Here is a 19,383-nt window from a genome sequence, read left to right on the forward strand (position 1 = left end):
CTGCTATTCTATGCTTATGACTTGCTTTTCCTGAATATTTAGAGCTTATAGAGCATCTCTTAATTGTTATTTCACTCTCCCCTATAAGCTGACCAAGCCTAGTAATTTGTAGTATTGCACTGGTCCAGAAAAAGTTTATAGTAAACACTATTTGTTTCTAAAACAGAAGACATTTATTAACCTGAGTAAGAATATATATAAAATGCACTTGGATTCAAATGTCTATACAAGTATTCTGAGGAGTGTAACAATATGTTAAGCAGAGCTGTTTTTACTGCTTTAGACACAGCGTTGTTTACTGTACATTAGTAATGTACTTCATGTTGTGTACTTTGAGACACTAATGTTTCTTGCTTTTTCATTTAGCTTTAAAGTGTCTAGCATATTTGAACTAGGCAGTGATTAACAGTTAAATGTTGATGTTTAGGGTTCAGTTTATAACCTGGTCTTTACTTATGCCATTAACATTCACATGGAGATAGATTTACCATTTAGGAGGCTGCAACAACATCTGTATGTATAAACTGCAAATTAAATAACTACATGTGCCAAGTAAAACAGTGGTATTTCTGTGGACTGTGTGTTGTAGCATGAGCTGAGGTTTACATTGCTGTTACTTAGTGAGGTGCTCTGTGATCTGTTTCCTACTGATTCTTCAAAGCAGATCAGGATGTCAGCTACTGTTGGTGGAATCTGAAAGCTGCATAGTCACTACACAAAGGGGAACACACTGGTCTCTTGTTGTACGTGTCCATGTTTGCAGTTTCCTGGACGGAGTCCTGGATGGGAGTCCTTGCAGAGATGTAGGTTCAGTGACTCCTTATAGCTGGTTTATCTGAGAATTCCTTCTAGTGTAACTTCCTACATACAGGCTACGTGGCTTTTGTTGGGAGCATGTCCCTGGGAATGCCAGTTACTTGTATTTTAAAAAGCACAGCTGTTCCAGTGTGGTAAGTGTCTTTAGGAAGTTGTATCTAATGTCAGAATCCAGCCTTTGAATCTTATTACATCATTGCTTGTGAGATTGAAAAGCCTCCCCTCTGCCTCATGGTCTCTTTTGGATGTACAAATACCTGTATACAGCTGATCAAGTTAACTCTGAAATTGCACCTTGAAAGCCAAATAAGTTTCATTTTTACAGTCATGTGGCAGTGTGGGTTTTCTAGCTGCTGTTCCCTTCTGTGGCATTTCTTGAGAATGTTGTTGGTATTTGGGTTTTTTAAACCTTTAAAAGTAGACAGCAAAACTGGGTGCATTCTGACAGCTGCATTACCAGTGTTGTACAGAAGCAAGATTATTTATTTCCACTTTGAAGCTCCTTTCTTACTCTGTATGAGGAGCCAGAGCAGCACTTTCCACTACCAGTTTCACGTAAGTTTCACTTCATGGTAAAGTGTCGCTTATAATGATTCCAAACCGTCTCTTACCAATATATAGGACAGAACTCTGTGGTGCTTTTCACACTTATAATCTGAACCATCCTATCCCTGTTATATATCATCTTGCAACTTGTATTACAAACTGACTGTCTTGCTTCCTACTCCTACTTGGTCTTGCAAGATTTGTCTCCAGTACCAGGCAGTTGGTGCACAAGGCAGATGTTGGGAATAGTGACAGCTGGTGATTGCTCCTGACCACATCCCCATGCTAACGGCCAGCTCTGTCCAAGTAGGGCCTGGGCTGGAGGAAAATGGGAGGCTTAGAAGAGAGGCTGTAGCACTGTGGCTTCTGGGTGAGCTGAAACTGCTTCTGCTAGGATTTGGCAGTCTGGACTTGAAGGCAATTTCGGAGGCTGTCAAACTGTCTCCAGGGCTTCTGTGCTCATTATGTGTCAACTGTGAAATCTAATCAGAACAGTGGTTTGGTTTGTTTTTAAATTGATAGGAATTTGTTAGTAGAGTAATTTAATTGTTTTGCCTAGGACATGCATTAGGCTCTCTGTTGTTCAGTCAGAACTTCTTAAGGAAATTCAAAGCAAAAGGACCCTGGAGCAGCAGCTCTGCTGCTCCACACACTGGATATTGCTGTGCTGTTGGATTCCTTAAGGCCACTGTCCTAGCTAAGGCCTATTCTTCCCTTTCAGGTACTTGGTCCTTACAAACTGCAAATAGTATTACCAGCTTTTTCAAACAAGAAGCAGCTGGGGAGTATGTCTGGTTTTCTTCTATTCTTTATCAGCAGAGTTAAGATAATAAACTCTTGACTGCAAAGAACTGCAACAGATTCTTTTTATATACCTGCTGGAGGCACCTAAGGAATTACACATACTGAACAGAAAACCTAAATCAACAAACAAATCCCCAGATCTCACCAGTTCTGTCTTCGGATTGTGTTCTAATATAGGCTGCTCAAACCGCAGTGCAAGCTTCTGAGCAAAAGAAAAGCATACCCATGGAAACCATTTGGTTCTTGTAAATTTTTTTTAAAACGGACTTCAGCAAAAAAGTGAAGGAGTACTCTCAGCCCTTCTGTGAAGCTTGCACTTCCCTTAGTGTGTGAAGAGACCTGAAGAAACTGAAAAATCTGTCAGCATTATGAGTTGCTGTATTATAATTAAACTTGGAAAAAATAGTGACAAAATCTCTCACGTGTACATTTTGCAGTTTTAGTGACTAAAGATGTTTCATGTGGTTGAAATACAAAAGTGAATTAGGCTTATGGAAATGGATGAGAATTCCAGGTCCTTGCAGTCAGAGAGGATGGTTATAACAAGAGTTATAGATGGCTGTAACTACTAGAAAGATACCATTGATTCATCGATGAAATAAAAGGGTACTAAAGGATCAGTGTCCTTTAAGCAAGTATCAAATTTAATCTGAACCCAAGTTCTGTGATTGGCACTTATAATGTATCTTGTTGAAACTTTTCTTACTTAAATAGGAAACTATTTATTGAGGGCTATTCTATTTATAGGTCTGCTTATTGAATAATTCCTCCAAAACCTCAGGGTTTTGAAACATTTTGACTTGCTCAGGCACTAATCCATTTGTTACTTAAGGAATATTTTATATGGCTTTAGTCATTGTCACTGACACAGATACTTCATTAATTTAAGTTTATGTATATGGATGATGAGTGTGAATAACCTTTTAATTTCAGGTTGATACTCATATCCATGCTGCTGCTTGCATGAACCAGAAACACTTATTGAGGTTTATTAAGCACACGTATCAAACGGAGCCCGACAGGATTGTTGCAGAGAAAAAAGGCAAGAAGATGACTTTAAAGCAAATCTTTGAAAGCCTTCACATGGACCCTTATGACCTCACTGTAGACTCTTTAGATGTCCATGCAGTAAGTCTATTAAAATAACAAAATAAATGAGAAGAAGCTAAGTTTTAGAAATTCTGGTTTATACAATTTTTGCATGACAACTTATTAAATCAGAATTTGAACTCATGCATTACTTTGCATGTTTGAAGTAAGTTAGGCTTTTTCTTTTCTGTGCCTTTATTGCCGGGCAATTTAAGTTATAAAATATTGTGTGTATTTAAAACCATGGTTATCTGGGTTTTTTCCTCCTCCAGGGTCGTCAAACATTTCATCGATTTGACAAATTCAATTCCAAGTACAATCCAGTTGGTGCCAGTGAGCTGAGGGACTTGTATTTAAAAACTGAGAATTACATTGGTGGTGAATATTTTGCTCGTATGGTCAAGGTAAATAACTTTCAAGCTTTTTCAGCTGTAGAGAAATGAAGGTTTGTACAAGATTTGTAATGTCATAATTGTACCTAGAGCTAACACTATGGTTAAGTGATTCCAAGTATTGGGCTTGCTCTAGCAATTCGTCAGAGGAAGACCTCTGCTAAGTCAGCCACTGCTGTTTTCTGAATCATTTTGTGAGTTAGAAACTCATGCACATAACCTTTGTATGAGTTCAAAGCAGAGCTGTGCGCAGTTTCAAACTAATGGAGAGCAGCCAAGGGTCAATTTGCTGGCTTAATATTTTGTTAGGAGGTAGTTGGCTAGTGGTAGCTGCTAGGGAAGGAGCTAGGGAGGTGCCTCTGCATAGATCTGTATCTGTACATGCATGCACAGGCTTCAAACTAATTTCTTACAACAAAAGAATTAGTAGTTTTCATAAACTAGATGTCAGCTCTTCTCAGATATATAAAAGTGCTTCTCTAAAATTAATAGCCTTAAAATTGCTTACTACTGTGGATTCTGGGTCAGATTCTCCATTGATTTGCATATTTCATGTAGTCATATACTACAGTTTAAATAGTGTAATTCTGATTTACCAATTTTAAGCATATGTCTTACAAAGGTTTTAGAAATAACTGCACAAGAATATTGTTCTTTAAATCTAGATGTTACAGTAGGTTATACTCAAATGATACCTGAGATAGCTTGCTAGCAGAATATTTAGATGCCTAAAATAAAATAAAATAATGGATTAATAGTCAAGATGTCACCCTTTAAAGATAAATGGAATAATACAGTTATGTCTGGTCTGAGAAAAACACAATGATAAATATATAACTAGCTGTAAATGATCTTCAGTGTCCGTATTAAAGCAAATATATTTATTACTTAATAGGAAGTAGCCCGTGAACTAGAAGAAAGTAAGTACCAGTATACAGAACCCCGCTTATCCATTTATGGACGGTCTCCAGATGAGTGGCTGAACTTGGCAAAATGGTTCATTAAGCATAAAGTTTATTCCCCTAATATGCGCTGGATAATTCAGGTTCCCAGAATCTAGTAAGTAATCAGGAGCTTTTTGTAATTTTAATAGTTTGAAATCATACCAATGATTTGTTTTAATTTCTGATATTTTTTAGACGGTTTATGTGCTGTCCTGTAGTTCTATTGATAAGCAACAGCCTGGGAAATTTATTCTTGACCATTGCTGCAGTTTTCCTCACAGTCTGGGGGTGGAAGACAGGAGATGGGGTTTGAATCTACTCTTTCTGAAGTTATTAAAAACTACTGTGAATTATCTGTAAGCCTAAAGAGACTAAAACCAAAAATTAAAACTGGGTAAAATTAAGCTGCATTCGAAGGCAAGTTAAAATACAGTTTATTAATGAAAATAAATCAAAATGCTCTTTAAAACTGTAATCATCAAAGTTCCTCAAGATCAGTGACTAAATGACAGTGAACTTGTAAATGCAACCTGGATTGCTGATGTGCAAGCTTAAATGAGTATCATTTTTTCTTAGTTTTTAAGTATCCTTTGGGACTTTATTAAGTGGTTCTTTGTTTCTAACACTGTATATTGTAATACAGTCTCCTGTGATCATTTTGTCAGCCTTAATAACTGAGCTTCATGTTTTGAAATTGCATAGTTGGAATATGAGTAGAGAAAAAGCTGTCATGGTTGCCTATATCCCCCAGAGTGTTTCTCATTAGGGAGAAAGTTTCTTTCCTTTAATTCCTTATGTAGCAACTTCTTACGTATGTAGTGGAGTCAACACTTTCATTAAGTCACACACTTAATGACACACTGAAGTATTGTCTCTCTTTTCTGAGAGGCTCACTAAAGCAGAACATTCTACTTTCATTTGGAGTAATCACAACTTCGGAAAACAATCTTTCACAGGAGGTAATTCCTTATCTCCCTTATTAGTACTTGCACTGCTGTAAGGGAAAGGGTCACTGTTCTTTAGACAGCGTCTAACCCTGCATACTGTCTCTATTTTTGGAGCACTCGGGAGCTTCAGTGGAGCCTGGATGAAGCAGAGTGCAAGGCAGTGCAGCAAACAGAGCACAGAAGCAATCCCTGCCCTGACATAAACTTCGGGTTTCTGAATCCCGGTAGCACAGAAGCTGTAGAATATATACAAATAGCAGAAAATATGAAAGTGGAGGGAAAATATAAGCTGATTAAAGAATGGTCACAACTGTGCATATTTTTTCCCCTTCAGTGACATATTCAGGTCAAAAAATATTCTGCCTAGTTTTGGGAAGATGTTGGAGAACATCTTTGTACCTTTGTTTGAAGCAACAATCAATCCCAAAGACCACAAAGAATTGCACCTTTTCCTCAAATATGTAAGTATGTTTGGATTTTGTCTCTCACATGAAATGGATTCTCTCCTACTCATAAATTTTGTTTGTCCACAGCTGTTTCCAGACACTAAAAAGCTTCCTCCTCCATACATTCCTTGTATTATTGTTTTAAAGCCCTGACATACAATTTAATAAAAGCCTGGTTAATGTCCTGTTGTCAAACCAGCTCAGCAGCTATTTATTTGTCCTCGCAGTAATCCTCTCTATAAAGAATGACCAAAAATTGTTTGCATGCTCTTGTGCAGGGGCAACATCGTAATCCAGGATGTGTAGTTTGAGCTTGCCTCTGGGACTGGCCTCCAAAAAGGAGGCAACTGAAGAAGCATTATGTTGATCCTGATGGGACTTGGGAGAGAGGTGGGGATGTAGCTCCTGGGACGTGATTAAAAGAGACATTCCTGAATATGCCCCAATCCAGAACCCTGAGGTTTCCTGGGAGTCTCTGGCATTCAACTGCTTTTCAAATAACAAAGCAGAAGAGTTTAAAGGATTATAATCTGGATCTGAGGGAGCCTTACAGGCCTATGCCCCCCACAGGAGTCTGAGGGCTTTTGTGCACCTGGTCCTCCTATTTGTCTCAGGAAAAAAAAAGGTGAAACTTCCTTGGAGAAAACACGTTATTCCTGCTGTCTGCCTGGTATGGTAGGAGGGCAGAGGAGCAGGACTGCTAGCATAAGGAGGGAAATTAAGAAAGAGGACTAGATGCTTTGTACAAGCAAGTCCTGAAGGAACAGTAATGTTGGAGGTTTGCTTCTTGAAAACACTGATTTCTGTGAATCTCTTCTCCCACCAGGTGACTGGCTTTGACAGTGTTGATGATGAGTCCAAACATAGTGGCCATATGTTCTCTGACAAGAGCCTTAACCCTGACCTCTGGACCAGTGAGAAGAACCCCCCGTATAGCTATTATTTGTATTATATGTATGCGAACATCATGTTGCTAAACAACCTTAGGAGGCAAGTAGTAATTTTTTTTCTCTTACAAGCTTCCAGAAAGAAAAATTAAAGTAAGTCGGTGCCTAGATCATATATTGTTTGAATCAAAGGTTATCTTGAATTGTTTTAAAGGGTCCAAGAAGAGTACCTGAGTTATTTTGAAAACTTTAACTGCAAAATGAATTAAAATGAAATATTCAGAAATGGTAAAGGCATCAGATTAATGTCTTGGTTTGATATTCATATGTATTTTTGTTTTGTGAATTAAACCTGAATACATCAAACAAAACAAGAGAAGAAACCCACAAAGTTGTGGCGAACAGAGCTAAATCCAGTTGGTGGCCAGCCACGGGTGGTGTTCCCCAGGGCTCAGTTTTGGGGCCAGTTCTTTTTAATATCTTTATCAATGATCTGGATGAGGGGATCGAGGGCACCCTCAGTAAGTTTGCAGACGAAACCAAGTTTGTAGGAGTGTTGATCTGCTTGAGAGAAGGAAGGCTCTGCAGAGGGGCCTGGACAGGCTGGAACGATGGGCCAAGGCCAACTGTATGGGCTTCAACAAGGCTCAGTGTTGGGTCCTGCACTTTGGTCACAACAGCCCCATGCAAGGCTACAGGCTTGGGGAGGAGCAGCTGGAGAGCTGCCTGGAGGAAAAGGACCTGGGGGTGCTGGTTGACAGCCGGCTGAACATGAGCCAGCAGTGTACTCAGGCAGCCAAGAAGGCCAACGGCAACCTGACTTATATCACGAACAGTGTGGCCAGCAGGAGCAAGGTGATCGTGCCCCTGTACTCAGCACTGGTGAGGCCACACCTCGAGTATTGTGTTCAGTTTTGGGCCCCTCGCCACAAGAAGGACATTGAGGTGCTGGAGCGTGTCCAGAGAAGGGCAACGAAGCTGCTGAAGGGTCTGGAGAGCAGGTCTGATGAGGAGAGGTTGAGGGAAGTGCGGTTGGTTGTTTAGCCTGGAGAAGAGGAGGCTGAGGGGAGACCTTATTGCTCTCTGCAACTACCTGAGAGGAGGCTGTAGCAAGGTGGGTGTTGGTCTCTTCCCCCAAGTAACATGTGGTAGTAACAGATGAAACGGCCTCAAGCTGCATCAGAGGAGGTTTAGATTGGATATTAGGGAGAATTTCTTTACTGAAAGAGTGGTCAGCCGCTGGAACAGGCTGCCCAGAGAGGTGGTAGTCGCCATCTCTGGAGGTATTTAAAAGACGTGTGGATGTGGCACTTCAGGGCATGGTTTAGGAGACACGGTAGTGTTGGGTTGACGGTAGGACTTGATGATCCTAGAGGTCTTTTCCAACCTTAATGATTCCATGATTCTATGATTCTATAAAATGGACTTGTCTTTTGCTTGGATTCACAGTGGATTTCCAAGTATAATATACCTCTTGGTAGCTTGCTATCTCCTGGTAATTTAAGAGATACAATGTTGTGGAATATTGATTTCAGGCCTGCTGCTGTTACCAGAGAAAGACAAAGGAGGACATAATTACAAACCGCACATCTAGCTAACTTTAGCATGCTTGTTGACCCATTCAGTTTTACTACATTTGAGACCAGTGTCTAGGAAAGTAATGCAGGGAGTTATGATACTGAATGCAAGATCATGGCTGTAAAAGCAGATTTTGGCATCAGGCTCAGGCTGAAATTCAGCTTGAGGTTATGTTCCTGACACTGCAGCTGACTCACTGAGTGATCTGTATGACTGACTCAAGCTGAGGCATAGTGAGGTTATCCATTGATATTATGGTGTCATCACTTAGATTGCGAGGATTATTATTTATTAAACGGTTTGGGATTTTCTTATAGGAGGTGCACAGATTTGTCATTTTAACAGATCTTATCCAAGTTAGCATTCAAAAATGTTAACTCTCCCACTGCTACCTCAAGCATTTCTTTCTTTACCACCCTATATAGCCAAAACTCATAATAAAAACATCCACCTGAAATTACCATTTTGGTTCTATAAAGGAAAGGACACAGTACAGCAGATATCTAATCATCCCTTTCTCCTGACTTCCTTGACGTTCTCTGTAGTCTATTAAAAAAACCCTTTTTTTTCCAAAGACAGAGATTCTGTTAGAACTTAAGCATTTCTTCTTTACCTCAAGAACATTTCAACTACTGTTTGAAAGTCTCCCTAGATAATCATTAAATATTCTTTACAGCTAGGTGAGATAATGACACAATTCATCACTGAGTCAGTAAAACTCTTCACCCTGTTAAACATCCTCAGTATTTAAGGCACCACAGCCATTCCATTACAAGACTGTTTTATACTTTCAGTAATATTAGTGAAGTCAGCAAGGATGGATTACATCCTCACATCTGTTTTCAGGTGAAACATTACTACACATCCATCCTAGAACTGCCTTATACTCTAGCAGCCCTTGTTGAAATTCTTTGTTTTAAACCTCTCCTAATACTTACAGGACATTTGTGTGCACTGAATAACAGGGTCCATTATAACCTAAAACCCAGCATCATTTTTAATGTAGATGATAAACATAAAATAGTTCTATAAATTATAGTATGAAGTCTAGTATAACAACTAACAGTCCTAGATCATCTGTGTGCTACTGAGGGTGTGGTTTTATGCGACACTGAACCTGGTGAGACGGCAGGCTCTCATCACACTAGGTCATGTTAGCTAACTCTTGGAAATGTGCTTCCAATTCTTCCCTCATTTTCAATCTAGGAATTACATGACCACAGGTTGCATCAGTTCACTTAGCTTTCCATGTGCCAGTTCCCTCAACTGAAATCAGTTCAATAACAGTTCACCCAGTAGCTAAACAACTGCTAAATGAGATGTAACTGGGGAAGGAAAGAAGGAGGAAGACACAAATATGTCAGGTGGTGGAAGGGGCTTGGATGGAGGGACCTGCCCCTTTAGACAGCAGCCCACAGGTAGGCCTGATTAGGTGTCACGTCAAACTGTATGAGAATGTAACTTTTAATTTTTTTTGTTTAAATTCCATATTAATGATAATTATGTACAAACCACGAAGAAAAGTGCAGTTCTTGTTAGTGGAACTTGCTTTTAATCTCCTTAGGGAAAGAGGCATGTGTACTTTTCTGTTTCGACCTCACTGTGGAGAAGCTGGGTCTATCACACACCTTGTATCAGCCTTTCTGACAGCAGACAACATTTCTCACGGATTGCTCTTGAAAAAGGTATTGCTTAGTTGCTCACCTAAACTAATCACTCTCTGCTTATACATTTAGATCTAGAGTAACTGGGATCACTTGATCAAGAAATTTAACATAGCTGTATAACACAGCAATATTCTATATAAAACTTGATTGTAGTGACAGGACAAATGTTATTATTCCTGATGTAACCAGGATGGTTTAATAAAAACCATCACACAACTCATCCCCAGGCCACAGTTTGGTAATTAAAATAATTGGTCAGTGGGTGGCAGACTTGCACCAAGTTTATTTTAATTTTTTGGAAAGAATGATCTTGTTAGATTTTCTGGTTAATGCTGGAAAATTCTCTGTGTTTTTCAACATATCCAAGAACAAAGAAAAATTTTTCCTAAAATCTTGTCTGATGTTATGCTCAGAACCAGTAATTCCTAAAATTAGTCCCAGACAGAGTAGTACTAAGGCTGTATGTGACCAAAGCATTCTCCTCTTCACTCTCTCCTGCTTTGCCTGGTGCAATAACCTGGCATAGCAGGTAATAATAAAGGCACTTATTAGGTTCACAGGTTGGTTAAGCCAAAAATAGAGATAAAGATGAGGTGACCGCATATTATTTATATTATGTGCAATAGCAACACATGATTTCTAATAAATTAAATCTTCTTCTGCTCCTAAAATTTACCTGCTGGGCTGCAGTTTTGAAAATAGCAAATTGCTTAGCAGTTCTTACACATCTGTTACCGTGACTTTCAGGTTTTGGGGGAAGGTATGCGGTTAGTATCAAAGGCAGTGCCCTTAATAGTAATATATACTTACTAATCTGCGGTACTAACAGCCACCATATTTTTAAAAATATGACAACACGTAAGTTGAAGAATGTAAATTATTTTTATAAAGCTCAGTAACATTGAAAATTCAGACTTTCAAATATTTTCTAAAGAAGTCAGAGTTTAGTGTCAGCCTAAGTCTTTTTGGTCTTAGTCCTCCCTCTGTAATGCTGTTTCCATTTTATCCAGGGGAAATCCTTTTTTTCATTATCCCATAGAATCATTAAATGCTGACTGTGTTTTTTGTTCTGCAGAGTCCTGTCCTCCAGTATCTTTATTATCTTGCACAAATACCCATTGCTATGTCTCCACTTAGTAACAACAGCCTATTCCTGGAGTACTCAAAAAATCCTCTACGGGAATTTCTACATAAGGGGCTTCATGTCTCTCTCTCCACAGATGATCCTATGCAGTTTCATTATACAAAGGTAAGGATTGCGAAAAGCACTTGGCTTTGAATTTGGCAACAGTACCACCCAGGCCCAGAACGACCTGAAAGCTATTTTATATCATTGCTTAGGATATAAAGTTTCATGTGTCTCAGTCACTTCATTCATTATTCCTCATTCTCAGTCTGCTACTCACTGTTAGGTTTCAGAAGGAAATGTCTGATTTCCTAATTATGTTTCTTTTGTACTCTTGCCTCTCTAGTGTTGGCTGTTGAAGTATAGAATGAAGGATGAGGCTGAAGGGAGGTTTGAGCCTTCATAAACAATCCTCTAGAGTGCCAGGAAAGTCCAGTTTCCTTACTAATAAATCTGGGGAAGTACATACAAAACACCACGTGGAATCTCTGAAGATGACGTATGAGCTGTTTGCTCAGTGAACTGAAACTTATTCTTGCCCTTGGGTGGCCTGGCATTGGCTGGGCAGAAATGCCCGCTCACTGGTTTTGATGACCAGCTTCGTGGTTGGCACTGGCTTGAGCCATTCTGTGCCTTGAAGCAGCCTGTACATTGCTCAGTTGTCTGTGTTTGGAGGACAAGCTGAGCTCTAGTGTTCCTCACCCAGGCTTGCTTCTGGCCCATGAGATGTCTCTGTTAGAAAAGACAGAGAGCCCCTGTGGGGGCTTTCTGCATGGATGTAACACAGCACCAGCCGAGTTACACGTAGTGTGGAAGATCCTCAGCTGTGACAGCCCACTAGAGTCAGACCCAACCTCCTTGCGTGGAAGGTCAGAAGTGGGAAATTGCCCTGCTATCTATGTACACAGTCATTAAAGATTTATGACTAGATCCTCCAAGGGGTTTGCATACCCTGGGGTCTCACTTGAAATTGCCTAATAAATGCCTCTAAGGATCTGGACTGCAGGCTGCAATTTCTTAGAAGATAACTGGATACCCAGTGCCTATTAATTATTTAAGTCGCCCTTGGGAAATTTGAAATAAACAATTCTGTTCTGTTAAAGTCCTAAACCTCTGATTTTTCACAGCTATCTAAAGAGCATGTATAAATTCCTTAATTAGTAATGAGTTACGTATCTCCATTTACATCTTAGTTACATATCATTTAATATTAAACCTATTTTGGTGATACAGGAAGCTCTCATGGAAGAATATGCTATAGCAGCCCAGGTGTGGAAGCTAAGTACCTGTGACTTGTGTGAAATAGCAAGAAACAGCGTACTGCAGAGTGGACTGTCAGATAAGGTAATTATGGCTGAAAATATCTCTTCTGCGAATATTAAGGCAAGTAGGAACTGAGTCGTCAATAGTCTGAAAATTGAATAGTAGGTGCTTATTGTGATGTATTTGTGCACATCCCTGACCTCTTTTCCAGACATATTCACAAACTCTCCGCTATCCAGTCTTACATTATAAAAAGGTATTAATGTTACATTTTTCCTCTTTAGCTTTGTTTTGGAATTCCCAAAATGTGCAGAGAGACCAGGTGCCAGTTTATACTCAGTTCTGCCTCCAGTCCCAAACCTTTAATTATTTGGGTGATATCCCTTTGCTGGTCATTTTATACATCATATCTTGCATTGAGTAAAAACAAACAACACATGCTTTTGCTTAGAAGAGAGTACTACAGAAAATATTCTCATTTAGGCAGTCAGTCAGATTAGATTAAACTACCTTTCGGCTTTAACATCCTACACATCCATGGCTTTCTCTAGGACTTATTTTAGAGCATCCTCTCTTCTCTGTCACTTTAAACATTCCTCTCAAGGAGCTGGTACGTGAATGGGCTTTACAAGTGTATTCTGTTGTTTCTTCCAATATTCTCTAGTGACAAGTACTCATTTTCCTCTTGTGGAACATTTAACTAACAAAAGAAACCAAAGCCTCTTTTTGACCTCTCACATGAAAGATGTAGTAGTGAAGACAGAACAACAGCACAAAGGGTTTTACCAAGCCAGACCAAGCGCCCTGCTGAGTAATTATGTATATAAACTTTGGCCTTAAAAATCTCCAAAACTGGTTAAGCCTCTGCAGTTAAGTTCAATGGCCAGATGGTCGAAGCTGCTCTTTTCACTTGCCCTGGAGTCATTCAACTAAAATACTCAGTTATACAATAAATCAAAGCAGTTGAACTGACTTCTTCCCTTTTATGTTTAATCCCATTCACAGGAAAAACAGAAATTCTTAGGGGTGAATTACTGTAAAGAAGGGCCTGAGGGAAACGACATTCGAAAGACAAACGTTGCGCAGATCCGGATGGCCTTCAGGTACGAGACACTCTGCAATGAACTTAGTTTCCTGTCTGATGCCATGAGAACAGAAGAGATTTCTACTCTGTCGAAGTAGTCACAAATGCAAAGAAACCAGAACATTTCACTCCTATACAGGATAACATGCTAATTAACATTGAATCATCTGTCTTTGATGCTACCAAGACATAACTGAACAGAACAGAGAAAAAACGAGTATCTATGGAAGGTAAACAGTGTTTGCTGTTATCTCTTACTGTGTTATTCTCATTGCAAAAATTTCAGTTTGTACAAACATTAGGCTTTTAAGATTGCTGTAAATATTAAATGCAAACTCAGAATCATGTAATATTTGTTTCATGCTGTCTTAACTGTGCACTATATTGTAGCTTGGAGAACAACAGAGACTATTTGTAGCGCATCTGGGCTATGCGCCCTAGGATTCTGCAGGTGCTGACAGTACACGTGCACCTGTTTTTGTCCTGTTAGTCTCAGCAGCAATCATAGCATTTAGCACCTGTAAGTGTAACCCTTGATTCATTAGCAGTTCTTATGGGGTGCCTAATTCTGAGGCCACCCTTTCATTCAGGAGGGTGTTCTGACACAGTTTTTATCTTAATGTTTCAGCAGTTTTACTGGAAAACAAGAAAACCCCAAAGCTGGTAGTCTTGTTTAATGATTAATTACTTCCTGTTGTCATGTAGGATGTCTGTGAACAGCAGATTAATGCTTTTTAATCTCATAAGTAGAAAACATGGTGTCAAAATCATCACTACTGTACATTGTAATAATGACTCTAGTTATATCATGAAAACTTTGCCTTGAAAGTTGAGAACACTTTTTTATTGCTTTGTAATGGGAATATGTGGATATGCCAGTTCAAATTACTTGGAAATCTACGCAGGTACTTTTGGTTGCATGTAAAGAGAAATTTTTTTACTTGCACAAAGGAAGTATTCTTATGAATCAGTGGTAGAAACTCCAGACCTGGGTTCTGGTCCTACTTCTGACACCTTTTTACACATTTGTGTTAGTTTGTATTTTCATCAATTAGAGTTGAATCAGAAGTCAAACTGTATATTTACACAGAAGCTACCCCACTTGAAATATGTCATTTCAAATCATGTTATGTTAAACTTCTTATCTATGATGGGGTGGCTAGTAAAATACAGCTACTGGAATATTTATCACTTTCAATGTTTCTTCTATTTGATCATCCTTCTTACTCATTCAGAAAGGATTAAAGGTAATAACGTGACAGCATCTATGTGTTGTAGAAGCTGCACGAGTTTCACACCAAGACTCGAGGCTAGGGGCAGCAGACAATGTTGATGCCTGTAAGTCCAACATTACTACTTAATTTGAAGGCCAGGAGCCCCTAAGCTAGGATCTTGAGGCTATGGTTAGAGACCTGGGTATCGAATACAGTACAGAGGGAGGTTATGCATCTTAGAACAGTAATTTGGAGTTAATGCATAAAAAGCCCAGAATCGATACTAGCCAATCAAGCCTCACCAGATCTAGAACCCTGCATGTTTTACTACATCAGACCTCTTATGCCACTTATATTTCTTAGGCCAGGCCCTTTTCCCAGGGCTTGGGCACCTCCATCCTCCCTTCCAAGAGCTGACCAAGTCTCACTTTCCCTTGTAAATGTGGCCAAAAGTAGCAGCAGTGACATCACCAGTACCAAACAACTCGCTAATGGCATAAATATATGTATGTGTTGAAGACATACACTCTCTCCTCAGGCTGTGGCAGTTAAAGCAACACCTGCAAGGACACATTTTTAATGTACCCGCTGTCCTGAATGGCACCAAAGTAAGGGAAGGACGAATCCCCTGTTGCCTCCTATAGCTGTGCAGCCTTATGAGAGCCCCATAAAGAGGTTAAACGTAAAGACCCTTAGGAAGCAGCCTGGAAGCTAGGCTGCTCTGAGGGAGACGGAGGCACAGGAGCAGAGTTCTGGCCATCCAGTCACCATTACAGTTAGCCAGTGTCACACATAGGGTGCTGCACTGATTGCAGACCTTCATCCCAAACACAGCTGCGGACGGGGGTGGGAGACTTGACCTTAACTGCTCTGTGACCTACCCTGATAGCTGCACTGTTCAACTAGTGCCAGATTTTGTATCGTGTGAACCCATGCTACACTGTCAACTGTGTGATAATAAAATTGTCTGAAGCTCTTCGGCAACAATGTCTGTTAGCCTCACTGTTAGAAACTGGCAGCACCTCATATAATGCATTAGCAGGATTGGTGAGTGCAGTTTTCTTAGGCTGAAGTCTGGGAACAGTGGTTCAAGCATTTTAGCTGCATAAAACGCAGAAATCATTTTCATTAGTATGACTTACTAATAAATTGTTATCAAGATAACATTATTTACCTGAGAAAGGCATCTGCATCCAGGCTAAATAAGCAACACACTTGGTTTGAAGAATTTACATTGTAAGTATTTTCCGTAAACATTGCTTTACTTGGGCTTTTTCACCTGAAGATTGCTGTTAGTGCTGCTTTTCTTGTCACTGGTATTTCTTATTTAATTTTCTTAGTATTATACATGAATTTGGTATGTTTAATACCTTTTCGGCTTTCCTTACCTCAAACACACAGGTTCTAAGAAGTCTGTAGCTCTTACTAAAGAAAAAAAAACAACTGGATTTGAATATTCAGTTCATGGACAGTACCTGGGATTTTTGACAGTAATAACACACAAGTGGCCATGACCACAAGTTCTGCTCTCTGTGCTTCCTCATATGCTGCTTTTATGGATAAATTGGGCTAAAAGTGTTTTATGTAGGGAAACAAACTAACATCCTTTCAAGCTTCCACTACCACATCTCTTTTGGTCATCTTTTTAGTTAGGCAAAAAAAGTTACTGATTCTCTAGTTCAGTTTTTAAACTGCAGCTTCCTTTTTTAAAAGTTGCACTTTTGTTCTAATGGATGGCCGTTCAAAATAACCTTGCACTCTTAGGCTATGTATGTAACAAAGGGCAGATCCAGTGCTGAAGTGTTACTGACATCTGAGCTACTGTTGTACACGTTTACTCAAATGCAAGACAGGGCAGTTGCTGAGTCTCCCCTGCCAGTGTTGGGATCAAACCTGGTTACACCACAGCTGATGGTTTACTCAAACATGAAGGGACAAGAACAACATCATTGTAGGTGTTGCTTCAGAACAGGAGACTATCGTATTTTCTCATCATTTCACTGGTGTTAAGGGTCAAATGTTATTCAAGACTTCCTTAAATCTGTTAGCTCAGAGCATTTTATACTTTCACCTAAAATGGTTAATTAGGGTTATTGGATGTTTACACCACATCTAGCTGAACAAGTTCTCGTGACACTCTTCCATTCTGTTCTGTTACTTTAGGAGACTTAAGGCATTTGCTCTGCCACTTTTCTTCTCACCCCAGAGCTACCTTATCTTCTCCTGTCATTGTTCTTTACTTGTGGCTAAACCTTTCTGTTCTGTTTGCCTAGCTGAAATCTAAGTCTGAAAAAGGTGGGTGGAGGGATGTCTGTAAAGCCTGCTTTTCCTTCTGTGCCTGGGTTAAATGATGTTTATCCTTTGCCTCTTTGTGGAAGCATTAAACACTGCACTAACAAATAAACGATAAAAGAATACAGTTAGGGTTTTTGTGTGTGTATACCTCTCAAAAATGTAGCTGCTCCAAATCTCTGCATTTAAGTAGAACTAAAACCCTACGCCCTTAAGCTGCTAGCAGTACAGACGACTAAACCAAAATTAAGGACTACCACACCATGAAAACTGAAAACAACCCAGTGGAGATAGAGAAGATAATATGCAGTATTTAGGAGAAGGAGCTAAAAGCTTAACTGACTTAAAGCAATTCAGTGTTAGTGAAAACCAACTGTTATGATTTGTGTCAACACAAGAGCTGGCACTAAGTCCTGAAGTGAAATGGTATTGCAGGGCTGCCCCCACTGGCTCTTGGTGCTCTGGTTCCCTGCTCATCCAAACTGGGCATCAGGGGAGGGCAGCCAGCACCTCTTCCTCATCCTGGAGCCTCATCTTGATATTAAACTGAGAGTCAAAACACCTGAATTTGGGAGCAGGAAAGCAGTTCTGACACTCACAGTTGAACCAATTTAAGCAGTACCAGAACAGCCTTATCAGACAAAAAGAACACAACTAAGAAGCCAACAGGTGACAAAGTGAAAAAAGACTTAATATCACACACATTCTGCTACAGTCAAGATGACTTTTGAGGAAAAAGTATTTTAACACAAACGCCTTCTTCAGTAGGAAATGTAATAAAAATTTTTAGATTAAGAGTAAAATGTGACTTTTTCTGTAACAAATCCTTTATTTCTGTACACCAGCAGCACTGATCAAGCACAAAAGTACAGATCCATCTGTAACTGAAGAATATGTATTTCTCCCCCATACCTCTCAAAGCACTAAATATCAATGTTACGCAGCACAGAGGATAGTATATGTAATAGTGAGACACCAGCACTGCTAATTCATTCATCATTAACTGTGACTAACGGGTACTGTCTCACAGAAAAAAGTATTTTTTGGACATTAGCATGGAAGCACAGACTGTTGTACCAAACCCCTACCTTTTAGCATATACAGTCAAATTCCAGAAGGGCAGGTTTCTGACTAATTTAAGCTTTATTCATGAAAACACCCTGTGCTGTTTTTACATAGCACTTTGAGTGCTCATTTGATTACCTGTTGGTAGTGGGCTTCCTTCCACCAGACACACTAGGGTTCCATCCAAGTTCACAAAACTGGTAACTTTTTTTTTTTAATTTCAGGCCTACAAAACCCATGTCCAGTGTTTAATATTTTAACCTCAATAGTTAGGTTAGTGAGGTAAGCAATAGGTAAGCAACCACCTGCTAATTAACATCTTGACAGCTCAGATACAGAAGCAGAATACGTTGTCAGATCCCTCACAGACGTAACATTTGTTGGAACACCGCTACTTCACAGCAAAAGATGTTATCTGGCAACTGTACCCTGCGATTACAGGAAAAGAACACCATCCTGTTCAGGTTACTTTCAGCTACAGGTAGCAACGGGGAAAGAATGTTCAGTCTTGTTGCCGTATGATAAATTCTAGGCCTCAGAACCAACCAGCTAAAGAAATAACAATTTAAAAAAATTCAGTTTTGAAATTACTGATTTAAGACACGCTTACAAGAAAGTAGAATTCCATTCACCCACTTAAAACAGGAGAGGAAAAAACCTTATGGTAAGTTATCTTCAATAATGGTTTAACAACAGACAACCAAAGGAAAAAAATCATTACTGTAATATTAGTCACAATATAATTAATTCCATCACAGAGCATGGGTATTTAGCAGATACAAAATTAAAGAATTATGAATATGCAGTGTCAAGAATTAAGGCCAGACAGGTTAACAGAGAGCTCCCACTTACATGAAGCATCTTTGAGGCTCCCTGAGGAGGCTACTGTGCCAAGATTCAGCAGGACACAAAGCACAAAGAACTAGAAGGAACATCTTAGCTACAGAAGTGATGCATTCAGCACATACAGCTATGCAGGGGTGGAATTTACCAGTTCAGTTTAAACCTACAGCACAGACATCTTCACTGGTTGCCATGTGTTTCCAGAACTGGAACGAGTATGGATTAGAAAACCTTTATAATTATATACACAATTATCATTAAAGGAAAGATATCTAAGTTAAATATGCCATTTCCCACCAAAAAAAGAATCACACAAGTTACATTAATATGGTGTCTAAACTTGAAACCTAGTAAGTATATACATCTGTTAATTCCTCAAG

General features: G+C 39.4%; 1 protein-coding gene across 4 annotated transcripts in view; it reads left to right on the plus strand.

Annotated features, from left to right (window-relative positions):
• AMPD3 (adenosine monophosphate deaminase 3) overlaps nucleotides 1–17,222 on the plus strand; it is a 35,532-nt gene extending 18,310 nt beyond the window's left edge. For 3 of the 4 annotated variants that reach the window (XM_064452714.1, XM_064452715.1, XM_064452713.1), the window contains exons 7-15: nucleotides 3,100–3,294; nucleotides 3,528–3,659; nucleotides 4,543–4,706; nucleotides 5,873–5,999; nucleotides 6,811–6,974; nucleotides 10,014–10,134; nucleotides 11,192–11,365; nucleotides 12,476–12,586; nucleotides 13,511–17,222. In XM_064452714.1, the coding sequence (XP_064308784.1) occupies nucleotides 3,100–3,294; nucleotides 3,528–3,659; nucleotides 4,543–4,706; nucleotides 5,873–5,999; nucleotides 6,811–6,974; nucleotides 10,014–10,134; nucleotides 11,192–11,365; nucleotides 12,476–12,586; nucleotides 13,511–13,687 (1,365 nt within the window). In that variant the 3' untranslated portion in view covers nucleotides 13,688–17,222. Of the gene's footprint in view, nucleotides 1–3,099; nucleotides 3,295–3,527; nucleotides 3,660–4,542; nucleotides 4,707–5,872; nucleotides 6,000–6,810; nucleotides 6,975–10,013; nucleotides 10,135–11,191; nucleotides 11,366–11,588; nucleotides 11,673–12,475; nucleotides 12,587–13,510 lie in introns of those variants that run through there. The other variant, XM_064452716.1, reaches the window with a different exon arrangement.
• The last annotated feature ends 2,161 nt before the right edge of the window (nucleotides 17,223–19,383 follow it).

The sequence above is a fragment of the Phalacrocorax carbo genome, chromosome 5 (assembly GCF_963921805.1).
Source record: "Phalacrocorax carbo chromosome 5, bPhaCar2.1, whole genome shotgun sequence".
Classification (NCBI taxonomy): Eukaryota; Metazoa; Chordata; class Aves; order Suliformes; family Phalacrocoracidae; genus Phalacrocorax; species Phalacrocorax carbo.